General features: G+C 43.7%; 3 protein-coding genes and 1 long non-coding RNA gene across 10 annotated transcripts; 2 read left to right on the forward strand and 2 right to left on the reverse strand.

Annotated features, from left to right (window-relative positions):
• The first annotated feature begins 149 nt into the window (after positions 1–149).
• LOC106866849 lies at positions 150–8,737 on the forward strand. Of its 2 annotated transcripts, none has more exons than XR_002960549.1 (3): positions 150–579; positions 892–981; positions 8,407–8,737. It is a non-coding gene; the product is annotated as an uncharacterized LOC106866849 (long non-coding RNA). The 2 variants fall into 2 exon arrangements; XR_001407884.2 differs by having other exon boundaries at positions 151–579; positions 8,348–8,737.
• Positions 1,145–9,536, reverse strand: LOC100842084 (phototropin-1A). 5 transcript variants are annotated; one of them, XM_010240537.3, is made up of 21 exons: positions 7,551–8,012; positions 6,718–7,396; positions 6,528–6,619; positions 6,153–6,426; positions 5,821–6,034; positions 5,623–5,693; positions 5,295–5,401; positions 5,029–5,078; positions 4,833–4,916; positions 4,603–4,662; positions 4,436–4,525; positions 4,107–4,183; positions 3,909–3,993; positions 3,743–3,823; positions 3,062–3,165; positions 2,849–2,898; positions 2,433–2,539; positions 2,125–2,247; positions 1,958–2,009; positions 1,720–1,832; positions 1,145–1,611 (listed from the first exon to the last, which is right to left on the reverse strand). In XM_010240537.3, the coding sequence occupies exons 1-21, from the start codon at positions 7,570–7,572 to the stop codon at positions 1,372–1,374; spliced, it is 2,775 nt and encodes a 924-aa protein (XP_010238839.1). In that variant the 5' UTR covers positions 7,573–8,012; the 3' UTR covers positions 1,145–1,371. The 5 variants fall into 5 exon arrangements, with proteins under 5 accessions (XP_010238839.1, XP_024311120.1, XP_003579067.1 ...); XM_024455352.1 differs by lacking the exon at positions 7,551–8,012 and adding an exon at positions 9,062–9,536 and having other exon boundaries at positions 1,372–1,611; positions 6,718–7,388; XM_003579019.4 differs by lacking the exon at positions 7,551–8,012 and adding an exon at positions 9,061–9,536 and having other exon boundaries at positions 1,372–1,611.
• Positions 9,537–12,647: 3,111 nt separating this feature from the next.
• LOC100829843 (kinesin-like protein KIN-5A) lies at positions 12,648–19,670 on the forward strand. 2 transcript variants are annotated; one of them, XM_014901843.2, is made up of 23 exons: positions 12,648–12,777; positions 12,866–13,109; positions 13,497–13,626; positions 13,703–13,861; positions 13,945–14,418; positions 14,569–14,666; positions 14,745–14,901; positions 14,994–15,063; positions 15,825–15,901; positions 15,983–16,036; positions 16,197–16,277; positions 16,358–16,469; positions 16,912–16,998; positions 17,089–17,264; positions 17,346–17,507; positions 17,634–17,741; positions 17,834–17,992; positions 18,081–18,164; positions 18,363–18,568; positions 18,649–18,750; positions 18,837–18,946; positions 19,021–19,172; positions 19,270–19,670. In XM_014901843.2, exons 2-23 carry the CDS (start codon positions 12,877–12,879, stop codon positions 19,474–19,476), a joined length of 3,198 nt encoding a protein of 1,065 aa, XP_014757329.1. In that variant the 5' UTR covers positions 12,648–12,777; positions 12,866–12,876; the 3' UTR covers positions 19,477–19,670. The 2 variants fall into 2 exon arrangements, with proteins under 2 accessions (XP_014757329.1, XP_003577177.1); XM_003577129.4 differs by having other exon boundaries at positions 12,672–13,109.
• Positions 19,671–20,995: 1,325 nt separating this feature from the next.
• On the reverse strand, positions 20,996–22,178 carry LOC100830149 (WUSCHEL-related homeobox 3). The gene is made up of 2 exons (XM_024454944.1): positions 21,621–22,178; positions 20,996–21,525 (listed from the first exon to the last, which is right to left on the reverse strand). Exons 1-2 carry the CDS (start codon positions 22,011–22,013, stop codon positions 21,202–21,204), a joined length of 717 nt encoding a protein of 238 aa, XP_024310712.1. The 5' UTR covers positions 22,014–22,178; the 3' UTR covers positions 20,996–21,201.
• Between the last annotated feature and the right edge of the window lie 2,154 nt (positions 22,179–24,332).

Below are 24,332 nucleotides of genomic sequence, written 5' to 3' on the forward strand. Positions count from 1 at the left end.
GTGAACGTATGACAAGTAGGCCCATGGACCGTCTCCAAATGGGCCGGCTGATTTGCTTTAGGCATTTGTCACAAAAGGCTGTTAATAAGTAAGTATATAGTTTAATAAAACTGCTACAGTAGTATAATATACACCATCGTGCTTCTCCCAATTGATAAAATTCCCTCATTCAAACATGATTCGTCAACCAGAGGGACATTTCGTGCACAAAGAAAACTTTCGTACGATTTCCCTCATTCAAACATAACATGTGCCACGTTCTTCACAGGCCTTTCCGTTTCCGATGGCTGCGATTAGACACCTCCCAGGTAGCTGATAGACTAGAGCAGAGGAGCAGTGCAGAACTACCGGACCTTAACCTAAGTCAGATCGACCACCTAGCTAGCTGCAGCTGCAGTTAAATTCGATCCCCTCCTCTTTCTTTCTTCTTCTCCCCAGCTGGCTCACACAACAGACAACGCTCGCCCCCAAATCGATCCCCTCCCGACCTCAAGAATCCACCATGGCTGCAAAGGAAGAGGAAGAGGAAGAGGATGAGGAGTACTGATAGATCCAGGCAAAAGAGTAATCCATCGCCCGGTAAGAGTAGTGCGCTTGCAGCTCGATCCATCATTCGCGGATCGAATGTCCGCACATCTTTAATTTCCTTGTGATTTGCCGAGTCGATCTACTATGTGGTACTAGTATATGGCATGGATCTCGAATTGTATACTCTACTCTACTGTGTATCCAGTGCGCTTCTTCGACGACTTGCTTGTAATAATCATCATCCTCTATAATTACGACAATTCCCTTGAGGAAATTAACAAAATTTTGCTTGCCGTATTAGCCCAATTATCTGAATCCTGTTTCTATACTCTAGTGTTTTATAGTGATGACACATTTTTCCAGCCGCCCGGGAACATCGTATGGAGCGACGGCGATGCACGCGTACGTACGTGGCTGAATACATACGGCCATAGGTATTACTTGACATCATAGGTATTACTCCCTCCGATCCATATTACCAGTCGAAATATTACATGTATCTATCTAGACGTTTTTTACCCATAGATAGATACATCTATATTCGGACAAATTTGAGACAAAAAAGCAACCTTGGTGTCGAATCCAGTCCAGTCCTGCATCCCCCCAGCCCACTCTGTTGATATCAACTTTGCATTAACCTTCTTTATCTCAATAAATAGATAAATAAAAATACGTGTCCATGATCAACCATATATATGATCCACACAGGCAGAGCAATACTAATACAGAGATACTACAAGATTATTACAGACAGGGGCCGGCCACGTCTTCTTATTCCATGCAACATGCAACATGCAACATGTTCCATGGCTACCTCCTCCTCCTCCTCCTTCTTCTTCTTCTTCAGAACATGTCCGTGTGGTTATCATCACCACCACCAGCAGTCATTCCCTGCTTCCTCATGTCGTCTGGAAAGAGTGGAGCGTCCAGCTTTGGAGGAGCCCTGCCGCGGATAAGAGCCCAGTTGATGCCGCGGAAGAAGGCGTGCTCCTTGATCTCGTTCGACCCCTCGTATGATCCCATCCGGTTCGCTGGGTCCCTGTGCAGCAGCCTGTACATCAGCTGCCTCGCCGGCAGGCTCACCTGCATGATCCATCCATCAAACACCACCACCATTAGCCAGCCTTTTTAAATTTGTTTCAGAAATGCTACCAGACTGTTGCTTGCTTGCTCGCTCGCTTAATTGATTACCGATATACTCGCAGGGAATCTGATGTCCTTGTGCAGGATGTTGGCAAAGGTCCTTTGCCTGGTTTTCCCTCTGAAGGGTGTGTACCCGTACAGCATTTCATACAGAAGAATCCCTGTTGAACCAAATATCGACTTCGTTAGGCAGCATCGATGATGTGATGATCACCGTGTAATACAATACATATGATAAAACCCATTGTTGGTGGAAGAGTAGTAGTACTAGTATTTATGTGTGTACCTAGCGCCCACCAATCAACGGCACTTGTATGCCCAGCTCCAGTGATAATCTCCTGCCATACAAGGATTTGAGAATTCAATTATGAGACTACATACATCATGGGAAAACTGGGAAAAAACGAAAATGTTGCCAGAATAGTACAGAAAACCAAGGGCATATATACGTACAGGTGCGATGTACTCTTCTGTACCAACAAATGAATTGGATGCTCGCATAGGTTCAGCGAAAAATAAGGGCGAACTCCTGCTTTTCCTCCTCCTTTTCTTATCAGCTTCTTCTGGAAGAATGACCTGCCGATAACAGGAAAACATAAATGCTTCACCTGACGTAAACTACGAAAATGCTGAAGCCAACCTTCCTTTTTCTGGCCCAACAACACATAAAAATATAGAATGCTTTAAGATTTCTTAGAGACAGAAATAAGTTGACAAATTAAGATATAACTTTAGTAGAATAAAATTTAGTGTCTTTGTACCTGTGGTCTGCAAGATGTCAGGCATGACAGATCAAAGTCTGTCAGGGAGATGTGCCCGTCTCTGTGAAGCAAAATATTCTCTGGCTTCAAGTCTCGGTAGATTATACCTGAAGATGAAAATATTTAATAACAGGAAATCTGGTTCACTTACAGGTAGTAGAAATCTCAACTGTATCGCAAGTTCGCAACCAACGAAATGTGATGAAGTATAAAACCGCTAGCTGTTTCTTTTATCTAGTAAGGGAACACATTCCTATTCCTATTCCTATTTAAGGTACTACAAAAGACATGCTACAATGGCTAAATCCTTACTGAAGGCATGCATTCAAAAGGATGACTTAGTTAGCCATTGACGGTAGAATAATCAAAGGGAATTTTCATGTCCACAAAATCAGCTAGCAGCAGGGTGTGTATACCTTGGCAATGCAAGTACTCGAGTGCAACGACAACTTCAGCAGCGTAGAACCTGTCCCAATCATGAAAAATATTAAATAGTGCCTCTTCTACAACATCTAGATTGGACAAAACCCAAAAACAATGAACACGTCTGTGACTATGATCAGTGGCCCACCGAAATCATGCAAATCACCCCAGCAGATCTAAGCAAAATAAACAGGTTGGATTATGACCTGACTGCATCCTCCCGCAGAACCTTTAGAGGTTGCCTATCTAGGAGCAGAAAGAGCTCCCCGCCAGGGTAGTAGTCTGTAATGAGACATATATGTGTCTTTGTCTGCAATATATGAGCAGAAACAAAAAGGTCACACTCTCCATAGAAACAGTCATGGTGTCAATGAAATGAAAATAGCCCCTTTCTCAACCCCACCCCCACCCCTTTCTCAAAAACACGATAGACGTGCCATCAGGTTGCCAGTCAGGCTGCTATGGTAGGGTTTAAATAAAGTAAAAAAAGTGGAGCTAGTGTATTTGTTATCAAATAAGCTTATTTTATATATAGAAGTCAACTTACTGATTGCAAACCTATGCAGAGCCTCAAAACCCTTGAGATCATTACCAAATAGCATGTAACAGAAGGCATTATGAGATCGGAGGAGCATGTAACAGTGGCCATGTTGGGATTTAAGAATTTAAACAGCTCACACCCATTAAGATAATCGCTCACTAATAAGAAATGAAAACACAATTGCAAAAGAGTTTACTGACTTATATTGATATAACAAACCTGAAATGACGCATATAATGTCGGAAGGAATGGTAAACAGCTCACACCCATTAAGATAATCGCTCACTAATAAGAAATGAAAACACAATTCCAAAAGAGTTTACTGACTTATATTGATATAACAAACCTGAAATGACGCATATAATGTTGGAAGGAATGGATGGTCCAGCATATCAAGGATTTGTCGCTCAGCAGTAGCTCTATGGACCTAGAGGCATTATAATGTTATCAGAAAGATGAAGCATCGATGAAAGTTGTCATCAATGCAAAAGGTGAAGAAACAAGAAACCAACCTTATTTCGGTTAAGCATAACGTTTTTATCCATCGCTTTCATGGCAAAGTATTCACCGGTGTTTAGCAACTCCACCAAGTGCACACTAGAATTCCAAGAATAATGGATATGTTTACTAATTGAAACTGCTAATTAAGACAACACTGAGGAGGCTAATGTATTAGTTGTTCCATTGGAACTAAGTATGATGGAATTTACCTTCCAGTGTCACCAGATCCCAAAGGTTTTACAGGCCTGAAGTGTTTCAAATCAATGCTTTCTCCGCCTTCAAGAACCTACAAACGAAGTAACATGATCATCACAAAGAAAAGGACATATGTATGTATTCAGGTCTTCACAATACCGAATAGATCAAACATATATTCACTATTCTGTAATGGCAACTGAATCCCAATACCTAGGAGGAACTGGGTATATTCCATTAAGAAACCAAGAGGCACCTAGATCTCTAGTTTCTTCATATAATGCCAGATCCATCCAGTATTCTTAAAATGACATGCAAAAGGAAATTTGATAAACTGGCATACTTTTTGGATGGCTCTCCATGATGCAGAATCCTTCATATGCGGCTTTGGCAAAACTACTTTTGAGTGGTTGGCCCATAAATCCTCTGGTCTCTGAAAGTAATGATGAATGTCAGTACCGCGCCCATGTACTTATTTGATAAACTGAAGGAATGATGGTCTAGACCTACCAAATTAGCATCTGGAAGCTCTTTTGCAGCCTCATCAATATTATCTGCAGTCTTCTTAATCTGTCAGGTCCGTGGGGGATAAATTGAAGGATTAGTTTATCCAGACAAAAAGAAAAGAAGTCCACTAAAGGAAGTACCATAACATGTTTCGCTCAATTGGCAGATATAATGTTAACTACGGAGACTAAAATGACATATGCATAACGTTTCACAAGTTTACTAGTACGAACCAACATGACACCCTCTCTTTCGGCAGCATCTTTGACATGCTCAGTTCCATCCAACTGAACCCCAATAAAGTACTGGACATCTCCCTGATAATCAATCAAAATTGACTCATCTCAAATTAAGTGCAAAACAATTACCACTGAATTATATGGAATAAGTTGGAAAACATTTCCCATGTGACGTCCATTGTTATAGTACCTTCTGATCACGCATAGGCTGCAAGTGAAAGAGGTTCCAGAACTTTTTACCTGTAAAAGGGATGAACACAGATAACTAATTTTAGCTGGATTCATTACCATGAAGAGATATACTTGCACACGAAAGTAATAGTTTTACTATGTTCGTAACTGATACAAAAATACTGTATCTCAGTTGAACATTTGGGAGAAAAGAGGCATCAAACAGAAATTAAATGATACTCATGCATGAGCATGAACATGCAAGGCATGTGAAGAGTAACATACCACTCTTTGTATAATTAATCAGCTGAACTGTGACATCTGTTTGGTTATCAATGGCATCTCTAATTTTCCTTACTGTCGCGCGGTCAGTTTCAGGACCTTGGAGAAACCTGGAAGGAGGGCCCAGGGAAGCAACAGGGAAGTGTGCATTTAGTCTATTTGCATTGAGCCTAATATTTGTTCAGGGCAATATTCAGAGCAATATAAGTCTAATCAGGATTTGCCTAATATTTTGTTCAGGATATTTGCATTGAGCTAAATTTTGCTAAAGATTAAAAAACATTGCCAGTGAAATTATCGGAGAAACTGGTAATATGAGACTGTCATTCACCTGCAGTTCCTTCCCAAAATTTCTTCACGGCAATATTCTGTCAATTGCAGGAAACTGTCGGATGCAAATATCTGAAACATTGACCAACGAGTGAACACAGATTCATGGAAAGGTTTTTCTTTTACTTAAATGTTCATGAAAAATTGACATCAATATGAATGGGAGATGAGTGGAGTAAGAGGTCCTGATGAATCTTACGATGGGATTATCTGGCAATCTTGGGTCAGTAATGACAAAGTTCTTCTCAATACGTTCAAGTGTAGTAGCCAGATCTATACCCCTTCTCATTTCTTTCCTCCTTAGTTCATCATCAAAGCTCTCAGGTCTTTCATCATCACTGTCAAGTAGCGGATCTTCATCTCTTGGTTTCAGCATGTTCTTCTCTACATTTCCTTGGCCCATACCAAGTAAACTGCACGTACAGATTGAATAAGACAAAATGCAACCAAGGAACAGAGATTGCACAATGGAATTAAAGAAACGAGATGCTGCAATTCTACCATTTGACTTGTATCAACCAGCCAGCTTACCCCATAAGTGAGAACAGACCAGACTTTCTAGCTTTATTGCCTCCTTCGGGTACTTCGCTGATCTTCTGCAGTGAGCTTCTTGCTCCACTACGCGAGGTACGTCGAGATCCACTTTCTGAACTTCTCTTGCCAGTACCGTCGCCCGTCAGTGCACCTACCGACTCCTGTGATTTTCTTTTGAAGGTGCTATTGCTTGATTCTGACAATGAGCGTGGATTCTTGAGAGCCAACAATAGCTCGGACACCGAGCTACGGGCCTGATCCTTCTGCCTGGCTGCACACATATGTTTTTTTATTACTTGAGTTTGAAACAAACTTTCTGAAAATAACAGAACCTGCATTGAAGGAGCATCTAAAATAACAGCAGCAGCATACCATCATATTTGATGAGTGACTCCGGCAGTCCATTTGGACGAACAACCGCATCCTTGCTCCCCTCAGTGTATTTACTCACTTCCACTTGCATCCTAGAAGGAATAGCAACACAAATTTGTGGCACTTAATTCATCACATATTTGCACAAATTAATGACGCTGGAGAAAAAGAAAAGGAAAGAAGAACCCACCCAATGAACTTGAGGACCCTGCCATCCTCATCCTTGATGGGGGCAATGGTGAGGAGGTTCCAGAAGGGGGTGCCGTCCTTCTTGTAGTTGAGCACACGGCCGCAGTAGTTGGAGCCGTCGGCGAGGGCCTGCCTGATCTTGGCGATCTCGGCCGGGTCGGTGCCGGAGCCCTGGAGGAAGCGGCAGTTCCGGCCGACGACCTCCTTGGAGGTGTACCCGGTCATGTTGAAGAAGCCGGCGCTGGCGTACATGATGGGGTGGCCGGGCTTGGTGGCGTCCGACACCACGAAGGTCTGCTGGAACGCCGAGAGCGCGGCCCGGAGCTCCTCGGAGACCCTGGGGATGGCGCCGCCGCCGGGCTTGCCGTCGTCGGAGCTGCTGCGCGCGGAGCCGGAGGCGCGGGCGGAGACGCCCTGGGGGCGGCCCGTCTGCTCGTCGGTCTGGAGCACCAGGCCCCACTCCGCCGCCCGCTTCGTCGCCTTACCCACATCCTCCTCCTTGTCCTTGTCCCTGGTGCCGAAAGGGGAGGATTTGGCGGCGGCGGCGGCGGCGGGGCGGAAGGCGGTGGAGGAGTCGGCGGAGGAGGGGTTGAAGACCTCGAGGGAGCCGCGGGAGTCGCGCGGCAGCTGCTGCTTGGGCCGCTGGGGCTCATCCTCCTCATGGCCGCCGCCGCCGCCGCCTGCACCCAACAATTAACACTGACTCATTGAGCACTCACTGTACTAGTAGCAGTAGCAGCAGTACTCTGCATATGCTCTTGGGAAGAAGCTAAGCTCGAGCTCGCATGCAATTCCGCGGAAATTAATGGAAGAATTGCACTATACGATATATACTTGTACGGTACTCGTTGATCATTCACGGATCGATCCGGTGTTGAATGTTGATGGATCAACCAAAATTTCGGTCCGAATTGTGATGAACTGAACTGAATCACAGCTGCAGCAGTAGTTCTGGTTCCTTTATGGATCTAGCAAGCGAAGCAAAAGGTAGCTAATTTCTGCAGTAGCTTGCAGTTGCAGCATGCATGGCCGGGTGGGTGGATCATCTGTAGCTAATTGCTCTTATCTTTGTGTGTGGATAGAATCGATCGATCATTACTAGGCAGGATGGATATATACACTGTATAGATTTTAAGTGGAAGTGCGTAATCGATTTAGCACGCAATTGATTGATTGATCTTGTGACTGAAGGAGCTTTGGAGTTTAATTTGTACCCCTGGCCCTGTATATGTGACAAAGAGATTGATCGAGAGGTTATTATTCCTGGATAATTGGGACTAGTGAAAAATGGAGGACAACAGGGGCCTAGTAGCTGTTACTGTCTGATCGATACTACTGCCCTGTATCTTATCTATCTAGAACAACAGGGATCGGTTGAAATAAACCACAGAAATCAAGCTCTGAAAAGGGAAGCAGGCATGGAACTGGATTCTCTAGCTACCTGTCCTGTCCACGTCACTTTATTAATTTTATTATTATTCTCAGGCTATTAATATAGTATATTAGATTCAGATACTCCGGTCTTTTTTTTTGCATGGATCTCAGGTTAATTAGTACTGCTGCTAGCTGATGAAACTTTCTGTTTTTTCATTACACTAGCTGTAAGTTGATGTTTTTCATCACACTTGCAGGCAGCAGTAGCAAATTGAGGTTAATGGAAAGTGCAACTGTGTGCATGTTATTAATTCAGGTGGAGTCAGCTGGAGTTGAGGCTTGAGGTGAAAGTAAAGTGAGAATAGAAGAGCATGGAGGCCAGCAGCAGGCAGCCAACCAGCTGACAGTGTAGCTAAAAGGCAGAATGATGGGGACTGCCTCATCCCAACCAAAGAAAGATCTCTGCAGGAAAGGACACGGAATTTCTTCTCTTCCTGCTATCGATCACTGCACATCCACATATATGCTGACATGCCCTGGCGTCCCTATCCCCTTCTTCCCTTCCCCTCAGGCTACAGAGCAGCTGAATCATGCATGCATGCGAATACAACTATCTAGTACGGGGTAGTAGTTTACTCGTATACCTAGCTAGCTCCCAAAACAAAAACAAAAACAAAATAAAAATTGATCGACCCAACTAAAATTTGGTGTAATTAATTAGGTACAAATCCCTCATCTTACGGAGTATATAAGACTTAATCCGCATGTCTGCTTAAATCAATCGATCGGCTCATATCGAATTACGATGAAGATTGATCAGCTAGCTAGCTATGTGTGAAAAATCAAGAGATATGCAAGCCAGGGGCCGGCCGGCCAGTGGAATCGATGGAGCTAGCTAGCTATGTGCATGCCCCTGCGCGCTACCTATAGCTTAATTGAATTGAGGATATATAGAATTGGGTCTACGTACCTTTGGAAGCCATTGAAGCTAAGCTGCTGCTTCTTCTTCTTCAAGTCGATATATCTTGTTGTTGTTCCGCCGGCCAAGCTAGGAAAGCAAAGAGGATCGAAATGGGCGTGATCCAAGAAACTAACTAAACTTAGTACTACTACTCCTCCATATATATATATGTTTATTGCATGGTTGGGAGAATTGGAGGGAGCGAGAGATATAGTATTTGATGAAGAGACGATCGAGGTCGATATCGATCGGGGGGAGGGGAGCTAGCATGCACTAAGCGCTAGCTTGCCTGTCTGTATAAGTGAAGCAGCTAGCTAAGCTAAGCTGGAAATGATCGGCCGGGCAGCATGGTGGGCATGGATTGTGCTACTATACACTGCCATCGATGCATGCATCATGGGCTAGTTGTATCTTCTCCCCAACCCCAATATGGAGCGATGGAGGACGACGACGACGGCTTGGGCTGGGCTTGGTGGTCCCGCGTGCCAGTCTGTCCACTGCCTATTATTATAGATATATATATAGATATATAGATAGCAGCGAGAGAAGGGCCGGCCGGGATCCAATCCAAGATAGATAGCTCTACATGCATGTTGGGGTTTTACTGCCAATAATGTCGATCACACCACCATTCCTCCCATATCCATATCTCACTCCGTCCTAGATATCAATCCATCGGGATCGATGCAACGTACATGCAACCCTAGCATTTTAATTGTCAACTTATTACTGTTTGTGTTGACTGCTGCAAAAATAATAATCCTAAGTGCACATTTCATAGTATATAATTCAGGAAAATGCATGACATAAAGCTAAATTAATCCTGACCAACGTACTCAGGAAAATCAAAACAGAGCTTTTAGGATTTTCCTTTGATTTTCTTAAGGGACCGACAAGTGTAGATGAGGATGCAACGAAATTGCTTTCCTGGCCCAATTGGCGATGTGATGATCGTCACAGCAGGGCGGGCCATCCCATTCCCAGCCAAATCCAACAAGCTGTGGCCGATGATGGGCTTTCCGCTTCCAAGTAAGTGGCTGGGCTTACGACTTTGCTTCTTAGTTAATAATGATCTGATGACGGGCCATCCTATTTAACAATTAGTCCAATGTGACAAGCGGGCTGTACTTGTCCAATTGGTTGGGCTTACAGCTTTGCTTCTGACGGGCTTTTCTTCCAAAATATTTTTTATCATCCTTGTAATGCTAGTCGCTTAAGTCCGTACGGTCACGATGATCCTTGTTTCTGAAAAGAAGAAGGGTGTAAAAGTAGTGGGAGCAGTAGCAAACTCCCTCGGTAACCTGGAACGTTGAAAATGAGAATACATTTTATTTTATGTATAATAAATGGAGGAATCTACTTGGAACCCAGGATACCCCTTCAAGTAAAATACACCCGCGGTCCTAATATTACTGACAAGGTATCAAGTTAGTTCTAAAATTGCATATTTAGGTCTCAATTTTTTGCTAAGTGTTTCACGACAGGTCCTACGCTCGTCCAAGAGCGTTTGACCGGCCTACGTGGCGCGTTGAGCGAGTACACGTCAGCCAAAGAGTCCGCTGGACATAACTGACGTGAGGAAAAATGCATCCACGATCCTAATATTATTTTGAGAAGTGGGGAGGTGTGGGGCCTGTTCCACCCGATTAGGGTTAGAGTCGCCCTATAAAGGGCTTGTCCCACCCGATGCATATTTAGGTCATAATGTTTTGTTAAGTGGGTTACGAGAGGTCCTAAGCTCGTTTAGGAGCATTTGACCGTCCTACGTGACCGAATACACGTCGGCTAAGGGGCCTGTTGTCATAATTGGCGCTATGAACGTTACACAACACGAGGATGGTCGAAGGTGTACAGCAACGAGACGAAGCTAGTAAGCAAGGAGTCACGGCTCGGGGAGGCCATTGCCCGAGGCGGTGTACAGCGACGACGCGCAGTGTGCTCGGGACCGCACGCAACGGCGCAAATGTTGTTCACGTTCTCGACGATACAGGACACTAGCGCAAGACTCGCTTGTGGTTCTAGTTTCGGCGGAGAAAGACAGTCAAGGCAACGTAGTTTAGAGACTGTGGGGGGGCGCGGGGTTGGTTGTAGGTGTCACGGAGAACGAGGTTAGGACCTGTCGTGACCCACTTACCAAAAAAATAGGCCTTAAATATGCAGTTTTAGTAATTTTAGGACTAACTTGGCACTTTGTCAATAATATTAAGACCGAGGGTGCAATTAATATAATTTTATAGCTTCAGTCATGTCCAGCAGGGCCTTTAGCTGACGTGTATTCGGCCAGCGCGTCACGTAAGGACAACGCTGGTGAAGCGTGGGATCTATCGATTCCGCATGGGAGTCCTTGTCCGAGTCGGCGCCAGGGAGTTTTTCGTTCTGGACACCTCGTTTGAGTGGAATTCCTCCTGGACTCTTTGGCCGCAACTCTAGATAAAGATTGGATCCCGATCTGTTTCGGTCCTACCGATCTAAAGATTGGACTCTTTGCACTAACTTGATGGTGCAGCGTGTACCCGAAGATCGCGTAGAAGGACAAGGACAACACTGGAATATATTTCAAACCCAATGCACAGTCCAGAACACCACTTGCTTATCGATGGTGGCAGCTACACCAATATTGTTAGCAAGAGTTTGGTGGATTCTCTTTCATTGCCCACATGGAAACACCCACAGCACATTGTGTTGAGTGGTTGTACAATTCCGGGAAGCTGAAGGTGACACGCAAGGTGCGCCTGACATTTTTGGTGGGTACTTATGAAGACACGGTGGTCTGCGATGTTTTGTCTATGGATGCTTGTCATGTGTTGCTAGGCTGTCCGTGGCAATTTGATAAACGTACCACGCATCAAGACAGATCCAATGTTTATTCTTTGTGGCATCAAGGGAAGCGTCATGTGCTGCAGCCTATGTGTGACAAAGATATTAAGATGGCTACGTTTGCTGTGAAGACGAAGAAGATCCAACAAGCAAAGTCGAAACCGAGGACGGTTTCCTCTCAAGTTGGGGGGATGATGAGGGGAGGATATCGATTACCGCTGCTATTTCACCAACTCCATATATTCTGAGGTTTGGATCTTTTTGCGTTGAAGTTTCCGCTAAGGAAAAGGTGAAGCCCAATTTCAGAACACCACCGGTTTTGAAGCGTACTCCGGTTTAAAGTTTGTTTTCTTTTGTTTTTCGTTTGATGGTTTTTGGGCCTGTTAATCTGCCATGTTTTGAGAAGCGGGGAGGTGTGGGGCCTGTCCCACCCGATTAGGATTAGAGTCGCCCTGTAAAGGGTTTTGGTAACCGCCGTTATAGTTGTTTTAATCTGTGGGACCTATCCCACCCGACTAAAGAAACTAAGGAAAACCTTTCCTTAGTTTTTTTTTAACAAATGGAGATGCCCTTAGTTATTTTAATGTGTGGGCTATTTTGATTGGTGCGGAGAGAAGAGGGCAGCGTTGCGTTCCACTTGGAACGCCTCCAACGGTCGGGTCGGACCAAGTTTTGGTTTTTGAATTGGCTCATCAGCAAACAAAAACAAAAACAAAAAGGATCCATGGGTCCCTCTCTCTCTCAGCCGCACGACCGCGACGTGCTTCATTCTCTTTTCTTCTCTCTTGTGTAACGTAACGGCTTTCTAGTAGTACAAGTGTAGAAGAAGGCCGAGAGCGCACTCCATTTCAAACCAATTCAAACCCCCAAATCCCCTCTCCCTCTCTCCGCCGCTCGCCGCCGATCGAGGTACTACCGCCTTCCCCTCTCCTCTGCTCCGATCCGCTCCACTCTACCTGCCCGATCTCCCCTTTCCAATCCCGATCCCCACTCGCAGGGCTGCCGGCAATGGAGACCACCCCTCGCCGGGCGCCACCGCAACCGGACGCCGCCTCCGCCTACGTCTCCATGTCGCCCTCCCCCTCCCACACCCCGCGCTCCTCCTCCAAGGCCAAGCGCCCGCTCAACCACACCGCCAACGCCGTCGCCGCATCCTCCCCTTCCCCTTCCATCCCGCCCAAGCCCAACACCACCTCCTCCAACGGCACCGGCGTCAACATCCAGGTCCTCCTCAGATGCAGGTATATCATCATCATCTACCTCCTTCTTCCTCGCTTACTATTTATTGCTAACGCACGCGTATATTACTACTGCTCTCTTAGCAGCACTTTACAGATTTTACTTCAAGTGCGTTTCCTACCTGCTTCTATCAACCATTAACTGCTGCTTGTGTATTCCGTTTATTTATTGCCCAAATGGGTAGCCGCATTAACGATATACTTATGTGCTGGCTACTCCTTGGCCAGATTATCTTTTAGCTTTCACAAATCTACTAGCTGGAGTACCAATTTTGCTTGCTTTCTTGTCCATTCTCTAGTTAGCGTATATATGCAAACATTCGGTTGTCTCTGTACTAGCCTGCCTGTTTGGCCGAAAACGCCTGCTGTATACTCATGGTTTCAATGCAGGCCTTTGAGCCAGGAGGAGCTCCGAGCCAACACTCCCGTCGTCATCACTTGCAACGAGCAGAGGCGAGAGGTTTCCGCTGCGCAGAACATCGCAAACAAGCAGATTGACCGAACATTTGTGTTTGACAAGGTTTACTAGTTCTCCAATCAAACTATTTTGACCTCACTCACTTCAGATTGTTGCCTAATTACACAAACGAATGCAGGTGTTCGGCCCAAAGTCTAGACAGCAAGATGTGTTCAACCACGCTGTTGTTCCACTTGTCGGTGAGGTTCTGGATGGTTACAACTGCACCATATTTGCTTACGGGCAGACCGGGACTGGGAAAACATACACCATGGAAGGTGGAGGGGGCAAAACACACGTAATTTGAACTTCACAACCTACCAACATCGTCGATGCACTGTCTTGTTTGAACCACTCGTGACCGCAGCTGTCTTTGTGTAGGATGGTGTGCTTCCATCTGATGCTGGTGTTATTCCAAGGGCCGTCAAGCGGATATTCGATATCCTCGAGGCACAGAATGCAGAATACAGCATGAAGGTCTCATTTCTTGAACTGTATAACGAGGAACTCACTGATCTCTTAGCTCCAGAGGAATCTAAGTTCTCAGATGACAAGTCCAAGAAGCCCATGGCACTCATGGAAGATGGCAAGGGAGGTGTTTTTGTTAGAGGACTGGAGGAAGAGGTAGTTTCGTCGGCTGGTGAGATATACAAGATACTTGAGAGGGGATCTGCCAAAAGAAAAACTGCCGAAACCTTCCTCAACAAGCAAAGCAGTCGGTCACACTCTATTTTCTCCATCACCATCCATATTAAGGAATGCACACCAGAGGGTGAAGAATTGATCAAGTGTGGAAAACTAAACCTAGTTGATCTCGCTGGTTCCGAGAACATATCTCGGTCGGGTGCTAGAGATGTAAGTTCCTCCTTTTTGTTCGTACTGCTATGATCTGGCTGCACTCTTGTTGATAGGGCGCTAGCGATGTAGGTTCCTCCTTTCTTTGTTTCGGACTGCTATGGTCTGGATGCGCCTGTGGACAATACTTACTGCTATCATCTATTACAGGGGCGAGCTCGTGAAGCAGGAGAGATCAACAAGAGTCTGCTTACACTTGGGCGTGTCATTAATACCCTTGTGGAGCACTCTGGTCACATACCATACAGGTAAAGCTAACACTAGCTTTTATGATGCTTCCTTATGGAATCTGCTCAATCATCTGACATTTGTGTTTTCTCATACAGGGATAGCAAGTTGACAAGATTGTTAAGAGATTCCTTGGGTGGGAAGACAAAGACTTGCATCATAGCAACCATTGCACCTTCAGTGCATTGCCTTGACGAGACATTAAGCACACTAGACTATGCGCATCGTGCAAAAAATATCAAGAACAAACCAGAGGTGGGGCTCTTGGATCTATTAAACTACCTGTCATATCATAGTAATCATTGCTCTTGGATAATTGAAGTTAATTATGTGGACTTGATTTCCAGGTTAATCAGAAGATGATGAAATCTGCACTCATCAAAGATTTGTACTTCGAAATGGATCGCCTCAAGCAAGGTATGCCCTTAGAAGTATGCTTGAATATCTGGTATTGCCAACTTCATGGAAACACGATGCATCAATCTCTTACTTAAATCATCTGCTGAGTGCTGATGTTAAGCTTATTCTCTTGAAATAAAGAACAGAATGAATTCCTGATTCTCTGAAACATAATTATGCTATGTGCAAATTTTCTTACTACAGAGGGGTTACCTGCAGGTTTTCTTGTGCTTTTGACTTTTAGTCAACTCCTTTAATACCATGATATTTGAAACCACATACCTAAATATCATTGAGGAGAACCATCCGACGAGTTGATTTACCTTGACCATCCATGTTATGGAATAATTTACCTTGACCATTCAGGATAAATATCAACGGCGTTTCCAGACTTCTGCGTGTGTTCTTGTTAGCTTCGCGCGGCAAGTGCGTCAAAACTACGTGGGGCGTGAACGTTTGTATGTCTGTTCCGTTATCTTTTGATAGTGGAACCCGGTCCTGAGGGATCGTAAGGAAAAAAAATGTTATGGAATATTTTATGGCAAGGTTCCAGTCCTTTGGTCACCACAAAATCATGAAAAACACGTCTGTAAATGTGGCCTAGCAAGTTGACGTTGCTTGATTATATATTTTCTTGCAAATATATGCGGCCAGAGGGAGTATTTTTCTGCCATCATTCTCCTCAACTTTCTAGTTTTGGATCGACCTTAGGTAGGCCATTTCGAAAGCAATATATTTTCAGGTCACTATAGTTATTCAATCTGTTTATCTATGTGCAGAACTGTATGCTGCTAGGGAAAAGAATGGTATTTATATTCCAGGGGACCAGTACTTAGCTGATGAAGCTGAAAAGAAGGTACTTTGCTCTTTGCTTTATTAAACATATACACTAGGCTGTATTTTTTTTCTTCTTGAGTAAGATGGACAAACATTTCAGGCTATGTCAGAGAAGCTGGATCGGTTAGAGCTTGGATTGGAATCAAAAGATAAGGTATACCTTTAGTCAAGGTGACGGATTTCAGCTTACTGAGTGTAGGCTTAGTATTTCTGGCTATTGCAGTGGCTTATTTATTTACTTATGTGCAGAAAAGTAAATTTGTATAGTATTTTTTACTGCATGTAATATAATGTAGTATTTATAATTGTAACAGCAATTAGATGAACTCCAAGGACTGTACGATTCTCAGAAAGTGTTGAGTGCAGATTTAAGTGATAAGCTTCAGACATTACAGGTACCAATGTTTTCTTATCATATGCTTGTCGAGTGATTGAACAATTGTGCCTGTATTTATGTTTTCTCGTTCTTTTGCAGAAAAAGATGCAGGAAACTGAGTGCGCCCTAGCAGACCTTGAAGGGAAGTATGTGCAGGCAAACAATACAATAAAGGAGAAGGAGTATCTGATAGAAAATCTTCTGAAATCAGGTTAGAAAAAAAAACATACTTCAAGCTTCTATTAAGTGAAGCTGATATGTTGGCTTACTGTGATTCATGTGATTGGGAATACTGTCTGTTTTATCAAACATGATATATTCAAGGTATCTTGTAGCATGCTTAATAATTAGTTCATGCATGTACTGAAGTACTAATATTATCATGTGTAAGCTGCTGTTGTTCTGTTTCGGACATGACTATCTTATTTGTTGGTTTGCATATCTCTACTGAGGAACTTTTAGATACGTATGCTATACATACACAAGCGCCAACATTAGGAACACAAGTGCGGCTCTATATATATTTATTGTTGCCCATGTTCTAAACTCTTTGCTTCACTACTTTACTACATTTTTTACTTGGGATGCATTGGTAGCTGTAGGTGTTTGTACTAACTCATCTGTCTTTTTTTCCTTCTTTTTAATCTTTTCAGAAAAAGTTCTTGTTCATGAAGCTCAAACACTTCGATCTGAGCTGGAGAATACGACAGACGACCTATCTGGGCTATTTTCAAAATTAGGTTCATTTTCTTTTCTTCCTCTCCTCCCATCTCCTCCTTTTCACTTTGCATATTATGGTAATATATATGTGTGCATGTTATTGATTTCAGAAAGGAAGGGCAAGACTGAAGATGCAAACAAAAATATAGTTCGAAGTTTCCATTCTCAACTAACTCAAGACATGAATATCTTGAATAGAACCATCTCAACTTCGGTCTCTCAACAGGAGAGCCAACTAAAAGTACTTGAAGAGGAGATGCAATCTTTTATCACCTCAAAGGACAAGGTAATTGTAGCACGAGAACATGTTCCTACCAGTGTTTTATCTAATCGTATAAGTTTATTTGACCATTGCAATCTTGCACAGGTTGCTGGAGGACTTAAAGAGCATGCACGAGAACTGAAAGAGAGCTTCAATTCAAGGATTGCAGAATTGCATGGCTTTGCAAATGAACTCAACCTCAAATCTCAATTAAGCTCTGAGAGGCTTGATGCACAAGTTAGCGCACACACATCTGATCTGGAGGATGTAAGTACACTCCATTATCATATCCTTTTGTGGGACTATGTTGACTATCTTGCTCCTTTTTGAACAAATTGTCATCCTATGTTGTTACTGTGATAATTTATTGGTAAACTTATTTGGCTCATGCAGTCTTTGAAGGGCCTCTTGGCTGATGCTGACCAATTGCTCCTTGGGCTACAAAATGGTCTTTCTAAGCAAGAAGAGGGCTTGACTACATTGGTTGAGCAGCAACATGAGGTTTTACCATGAAGCTAATTGTTTTTTTCATCTAAATGACCACTCGTATTACTGATTACAGTTGTTTTAAGAAATATCTTGTTCTCAAACAGGAACTCACTAGAAATGTGGAGAGAACCAAGTCCATCTCAGCAACCACAATGAATTTCTTTGGCACAATAGATGCTCATGCATTGGAACTTAAAAGGATATTGGAAGAATCACAAGCGTCACATCAAAAGCAACTTCTACAGCTCCAAACAAAGTTTGAGGTAATCATAGGTTGTAGATTTTATGTAAATTCGCCAGTCGAATCTCTTGGAAAGTTCAGTAGCCGTTGACATGAAAACATGGATTCAGGTCTGTGCTGCTGATGAAGAGAAGTATCTGATGGAGAAGGTAGCAGGGTTATTAGCAGAGTCAAATGCTAGAAAGAAAAACTTGGTATGCACGTTGTACTTTGTCAGTACTGCCACACTATTTGTTTCAATAAGTGAATATTCAGATAGTGCCACATTGTGTATTTTGCTGTTGTACAACTTATGGTTGTATTCAGTGTATCTATGCAAATTACTGATTGCAAACCCTCAGCCCTAAAACCAAGCATTGATGAGAGTTTTATATGTGGTCACCTTTCATTAGGTTCGAGATGATATAAGCAACCTCAATAAGACGGCTTCAGAGCGATCCAATAATTTACAAAGTGAAACCACCAAGCTTCATGATTTCACATCTTCGACAAGAGAGCAATGGTCAGCCTACATGGAGACAACTGAAGATGCATTTCACAAAAACATATCCTCTGTTGAACAAAAGAGGTGTTGCTTGGTGGAGAATCTCCAACAGTGGTAAGTTTTTGACATTTGTAGTCGATTTTGAATTTCTCTAACACAAACTAACATAGTAACATATATTCCTTATTCTGCAGCAAGACAAGGACAGAATTGTGCTCAGAACAATGGAGCAATGCTCAAAATTCAGTATTGGCACTTGGAAGAAGTGATGCAGAAGCAATACGTTCGGTGATAAGGTAATTACAATGACTCGCTCGTATCAATTTGTTTGATGAGGAGAAAACCCAGTCAACTCATGCTAAATGTCTCCTTTTGAATGAAGTGATGGAAATGAGGCGAACAGCCAACTTCACACCAGATTTTCATCTGCCGTTAGCACTGCACTTGAAGATAATGATGTTTCAAGTGAAGCTCTTGTTTGCTCTATTGATGGTACTACTATATCTTACTGCACAGTTGCTTCATTTTGGGCTTGAATGTGTTCCTTACAAATTGTTTCTTGTCAGATTCACTAAGACTTGACCGTGGAGTTTGTGAGACCGTGAAACCTATCATCATCTCATCACAAGCGCAGCTCCATGACCTGCAAAGGAATCACCATGAGAAAACACATGGGATATCAGGGAATGCCAACAGATCATTGGCGGATGATTACAAGGTGAGCAGATCGGTTATGGTGCCAGTTTGTTTATCAAACACATGTTTTTGTTATAGTTTTCCAACGAGAAGGTCTCTATTTGTGTTGCTTGACTCAGGTGGATGAACCAACTTGTTCAACACCAAGAAGGCGCGAGATCAACATCCCGAGCTCCCAGTCAATCGAGGGCTTGGCAACTCCGCTGGAGGACCTCGTGAAGTCATTCTGGGACAGCACAACTCCGTCAAAACTCGTGACTGGGAACGCGAAGCGCTTAGATTCGGCGCTGGAGACCGAGAGAGTTCCTCTCACTGCAATTAACTAGAACTAGGTAGTACTGCTGCTGTACACTACATATGCTGTTAGAGCAGGAACTTGGTTCACATGTTCTTGAACTGCTGGGTGTTGATGCTGTAGTTTGAACTTTGAAGGTCAATCTCAGTGGCCTGAGATAGTTGATCTTTCTGTCGCTGAATTATGCAATGAGATGTCATGGGTTCCAAGCGGCTGGAGCATTTCTGTATCGTGTATCCTTCGTGTGAGAGGTAGACGATATGCATATACAGTTATCCGCAGGGTTCGTATATGGCCGGAAAACAAGATATCTATCACTGTTGGGCCACCAGCCCATATAACATGCAAGCGCTACACGTGCCACGTCCATAGAAACTAGCCCAACAGCACTTGCCAGCCCGGCAATCCTTTAGCCCAACGTACGTCCATGGATGCTACGGCCCCCGGTGGAATCGAGACGCCAAGCCCAACTGCGATCATCGTTCAGCGCTTCCTAAGTCCTAATCGATCCCTTCTCCTTCCTCCTGCCATGCTGCGCCATTTGAGGTACTCCTGTTTTTTAATATTTGTACATGTGCCAAATAAGCTAGGGTTCATTTAGATGAACACATAGCTGTTTGGCCTTCTTTTCCATGCAATTAATTTTATCATTCATTCAATCATCATCCAATCTCTCCCATCTCCGATCCAGCCTCACCCAATAGGATGCCAATATTAGATTTTTTTGCCTTGGGAAACATGGTTAGTTAGTTAGGCTTTGTTAGTCCAAATGTATAGATATTTTGAGAAAATTTGAACAAAGGGATCAGTTCTTTCCTATTGCATTGTATGTTAGTTTCTACTGCAGTATGCGATCTTCTTCTGCCAAATTTGATTTCTCTATGTGTTAGGCGTTTCTACTGCATTTGAAGATGATGCTCTTTTTTTTTCAAATTGGATGTACTTTTGACCGATATATATATGCATTTTTTACTGAATTTTCTATCACTTTTCCACTACACTTTTCTTATGTTTGACACATTCAAATGAGCAAACACCCTTTTTGGACAGTGTGAAATTAAAATTCCACATATTTATTATGTTTTTGTTTAACAAACACCCTTTTTGTACATGTCATGCCACCGCAATGTCAAAAACAAAACACACTTCGATCGGTTTCAAGGATCTTTCTTCATAGGGTATGTTTTTGTAACATGTATGTATCAAATTTGTTGGACTAATTAAAGTAAGAAGTAAAAGAAACACCACGCTTACCACATGCTTATCTATCTTTATCCTGCTTTTTACCAATGTTGGGTGAGATAAACAATTTTTTTGGTTGATAATACAACATGCAAGCAGTTACCTTCTGAATAGGAAAAATATGCGCAGACAAGACATGCATGCAGCTTAATGAGATGATCGGGAGCATCAATCCATTGTAATGCCAAAAAACAGCTGAATTAACAAAGCAGTACGGGAGTTGTGCACTGAGCATACACATACATGTTACAAATACTCTAGCAACAGTGCAACTTAGGAAATTAAAACGCAGTACATAATAATGAAACTTAGAAGAAAAGCGATATTAATTCAACAAACTCATTGAGCTAAACACAAGCAACAAACTGCTCAAATATTGTGGATCGATTATAGCTAGGGTGACCCACTAATTAAAATCTAAAATCAAACTAACAAACACAACACACAACACCAAACTAAAGAAAAACATTGGCAAATTGATTAACTAGCTAGAGGTAATATAGTGATTAATTAATTAGTTTGTGGAGGTTGAGCAAGAGGAGGACTTTGAGCTGCTGCACTCATCCCTGAGGCCACCGCCGGTGCTCTTTGTAGGGAAGAGCTCAAGCGTTCTAAGCGGCCGGCAGCATGGCCATGGCGGCGGGGTCATACCACCGGCGCCGGAGCTGCCTCCAGCGTTAATGTTGTTGCTGTTCTCCATCATCATCATCTGTTGCTGCTGCTGTGTAGTCCATTCTTGCTGCTGCTGATGAGCCTTGCCTCCACCAGCTGCTGGAAACTCCAACCCTGAAACGGGAACAGCTCCTCCTGCATCCTGCTGCTGCTGGTGCGAGTAGCCCTAGATTGTAAAGAAAACAAGTAACTGCATGTTAGGATTCAGGAAATAGAACAAAAATCATCATTCGTTTTATTTGAAAGATTTGAAGAAAAGACCTGAGGCGGCATGAAGCTGCAGGTGGTTGTGGTAGCGTAGGGGTGGTGGTGGTGGTGATGGTGAAGCTGCATCACGGCAGGGTGCATCACATTGACAGCTCCTGCAGAAGCATTTGGAGGAGGAGGTGTGACCGGAGACGGAGAAGAAGCAGGCGGCTGCTGCTGGTGGCGTGCGCAGAGGCGGCGGCGGAGGCGCTGTCGCTCGCGGGCCTTGTGGTTCTGGAACCAGTAGAAGACGTTCTTGCCCTCGATGCGGCCGTAGTAGGCGAGGTGCGCCGTGATCTGCTGGATCTCCGCCGCGTTGGGCGTCCTCACGCCGCTCCGGTACATCTCCTCCAGGATCATCAGCTGCTCCGGCGTCGGGCACCACCGAGTCGACGGCGTCTGCGGCATCTTCTTCGATCTAGTTTCTTCTTGGATCTCGATCTTTACTTGTGTCTAGCTTAGCTATCTCTGCTACTAGTGTGGTAGTGGAGCTGGTGCTAGAGCTAGGAAGGCTGAAAGGCTTAGGTTTGACTTATATAGATGGATGGAAGAGGAGCTAGCAGCTGGGATGGGCTGGCTATGTCCTATGGCTAGCTTTCTAGGGCAGTCAATTACTAGTAGTCAAGTGAAGTGAAGTGACCATGCAGGTGATCCACGAGAGAAGGGGGCCAGCCGGCCGGAGACGTGCATGAGACAAATTGCTGGGGTGAACGTACGGTCAGACCCAAGCTAGAAGACCAGGCTGGTCAACAAACTTTATAATTCAGAGTTATATTATAAGACTTAACCCTGTAGATAGTGATTCCATTTTTGATCCTCAAGTTTCAGTTTTTTGACAGAGCTTTGACCCCACCTTTAGTGAGATTTTCGGTTTTTTTACCCCATTTAGCAAAAAATTTACGACAAATGACTCCATATTAGTAATTCGATCCTAATCCCTCCGTTCTGACAGGTGGGCCCCAAACAGTAAAATGTTGTCCTTATTGTGGGCATTCAAGTCTTACCACGCAATGCAAGATGCATACACGGAGGAATTAGTGCCACACAATCCAAGATGACCTCCACAATTAGTCTTTAGTTATAACTAGCAGGATGTCCATGCGCTGCTACGGAACACCTTACGTTGCCATAAAACTAGCATGGGAGGTGAATTGACGACCACTAGCCAACTGAAAAAAAATTATAAGTAGGAAAGAAATATTGTGTGTTTGAAACCATGCATACACAGCTATACCCCAGCTCTTGCATGCTAACCAACTGCCCATATATTAAAAGTGTTTGGTTATTTCCATGTGAGCGCATGCATGGCATGGGATCAGGGTCATCAGATGTATATTGCGTCCGCAGGTTCCATTCCAGCCTGAAGAAGCTAGCAGTGCTACTTTTTCTTTCTTCTGCTGCTGCTGTTTATGTACGTTGAATTGATAGCGATGTTAAATGAGTTGGCAGAGAGCGTACAGTAGAATAGAAGAAGAAGGAGAAGTTGTGTATACAGAGATGCATGGGATGGGACAAGATGGGAGGATGCGTAAATTGCCCTGCACACACTGTGTTGTCCTTAGTGTGGGCATTCAAGGGAGGGGAACTTGAATGCATGCCCTTCAATTCCTCTCTTCAATACAATCTCTTCCACTTTTACCATGGATCGACATGTACAAGAGGCTGGCTGGCTAGGATCGGTCGATGTGTAACGCTTTTAAATGTTTTTGTCTGCCTGCCCTTGCTAGCTTTGCTAGTACTGTTAGTACTGTGCACATTGTGTGTTGTGTGAGTGAGAGATCTAGATAGATAGAGAGAGTCGTTGGAGAAGAAGAGAGAGAGAGATAGTGATGGATGGGGAATGCCATGCACGTAGGTAGACATAACACGACGACCCTTCTGCCTAGACTGCTGGTTGGGTGCTGCATCATAAGGTGATGATGAGAGAGATCGACACACCCATGCATGCATGTACCATTCAGGCATGCATCACCGTTTTTTTTGTTCTTTTCCTACGTACTACTACTGCGTAGCTAGATCCTCAGGCCCCCAACAAGCCCCAATTAACCCGGAAAATATGCTTTTGATCGACAAACTAATTAAGCAATACTGATATATATGCATGGATATTATTATTAGCCACATTAATTAATATGCATGTATGGTGTATATACTACAATAAGAAAGCGGTTTTGCTATTGATAAGTCACCCGTTTTTTAGTTAGGGATCAATCGACGTGTTAGCCATGCATTGAATCTTAATCCAACGATAGCATGTCAGAGATAGAGAATGGAGATGACCCTCAGAGCTTAAAACAACGATTGATATCTAAGACCTTAAGAAAATTGCTGGCATGCATGCAAGCACAGTACTGATCCATAAATTAAGCTTCCTGCATGCATGCGTGCATTCATGAAGCTCGTCAAGCATAGTACGTGAGGGATTAAATCAAAGCTACTCCACTTTGCTGTGCGCCCTTTACTCATGCAGCTCGTCAATTTCTTTTTGTTGCACGCACGCATGCATGCACTTACGTTTAGCCATTCATGCATCCATATGCGATATCCAATTAGTGTAGATCACTTTTGCATGTAAATAAAGATTCCCAGCCGTCCACACTTTGGCTGGCCTCCTCCGATCCTCGATCTTCCATCCAATTTCCAGGGTTCCATTAATAAGATTCATGAAGCATGCAGCTAGCTAGCGTGGATACCGAGACAGACTACTACACCATTCAAGCCGGATGC

Source organism: Brachypodium distachyon, chromosome 4 (genome assembly GCF_000005505.3).
Source record: "Brachypodium distachyon strain Bd21 chromosome 4, Brachypodium_distachyon_v3.0, whole genome shotgun sequence".
Classification (NCBI taxonomy): Eukaryota; Viridiplantae; Streptophyta; class Magnoliopsida; order Poales; family Poaceae; genus Brachypodium; species Brachypodium distachyon.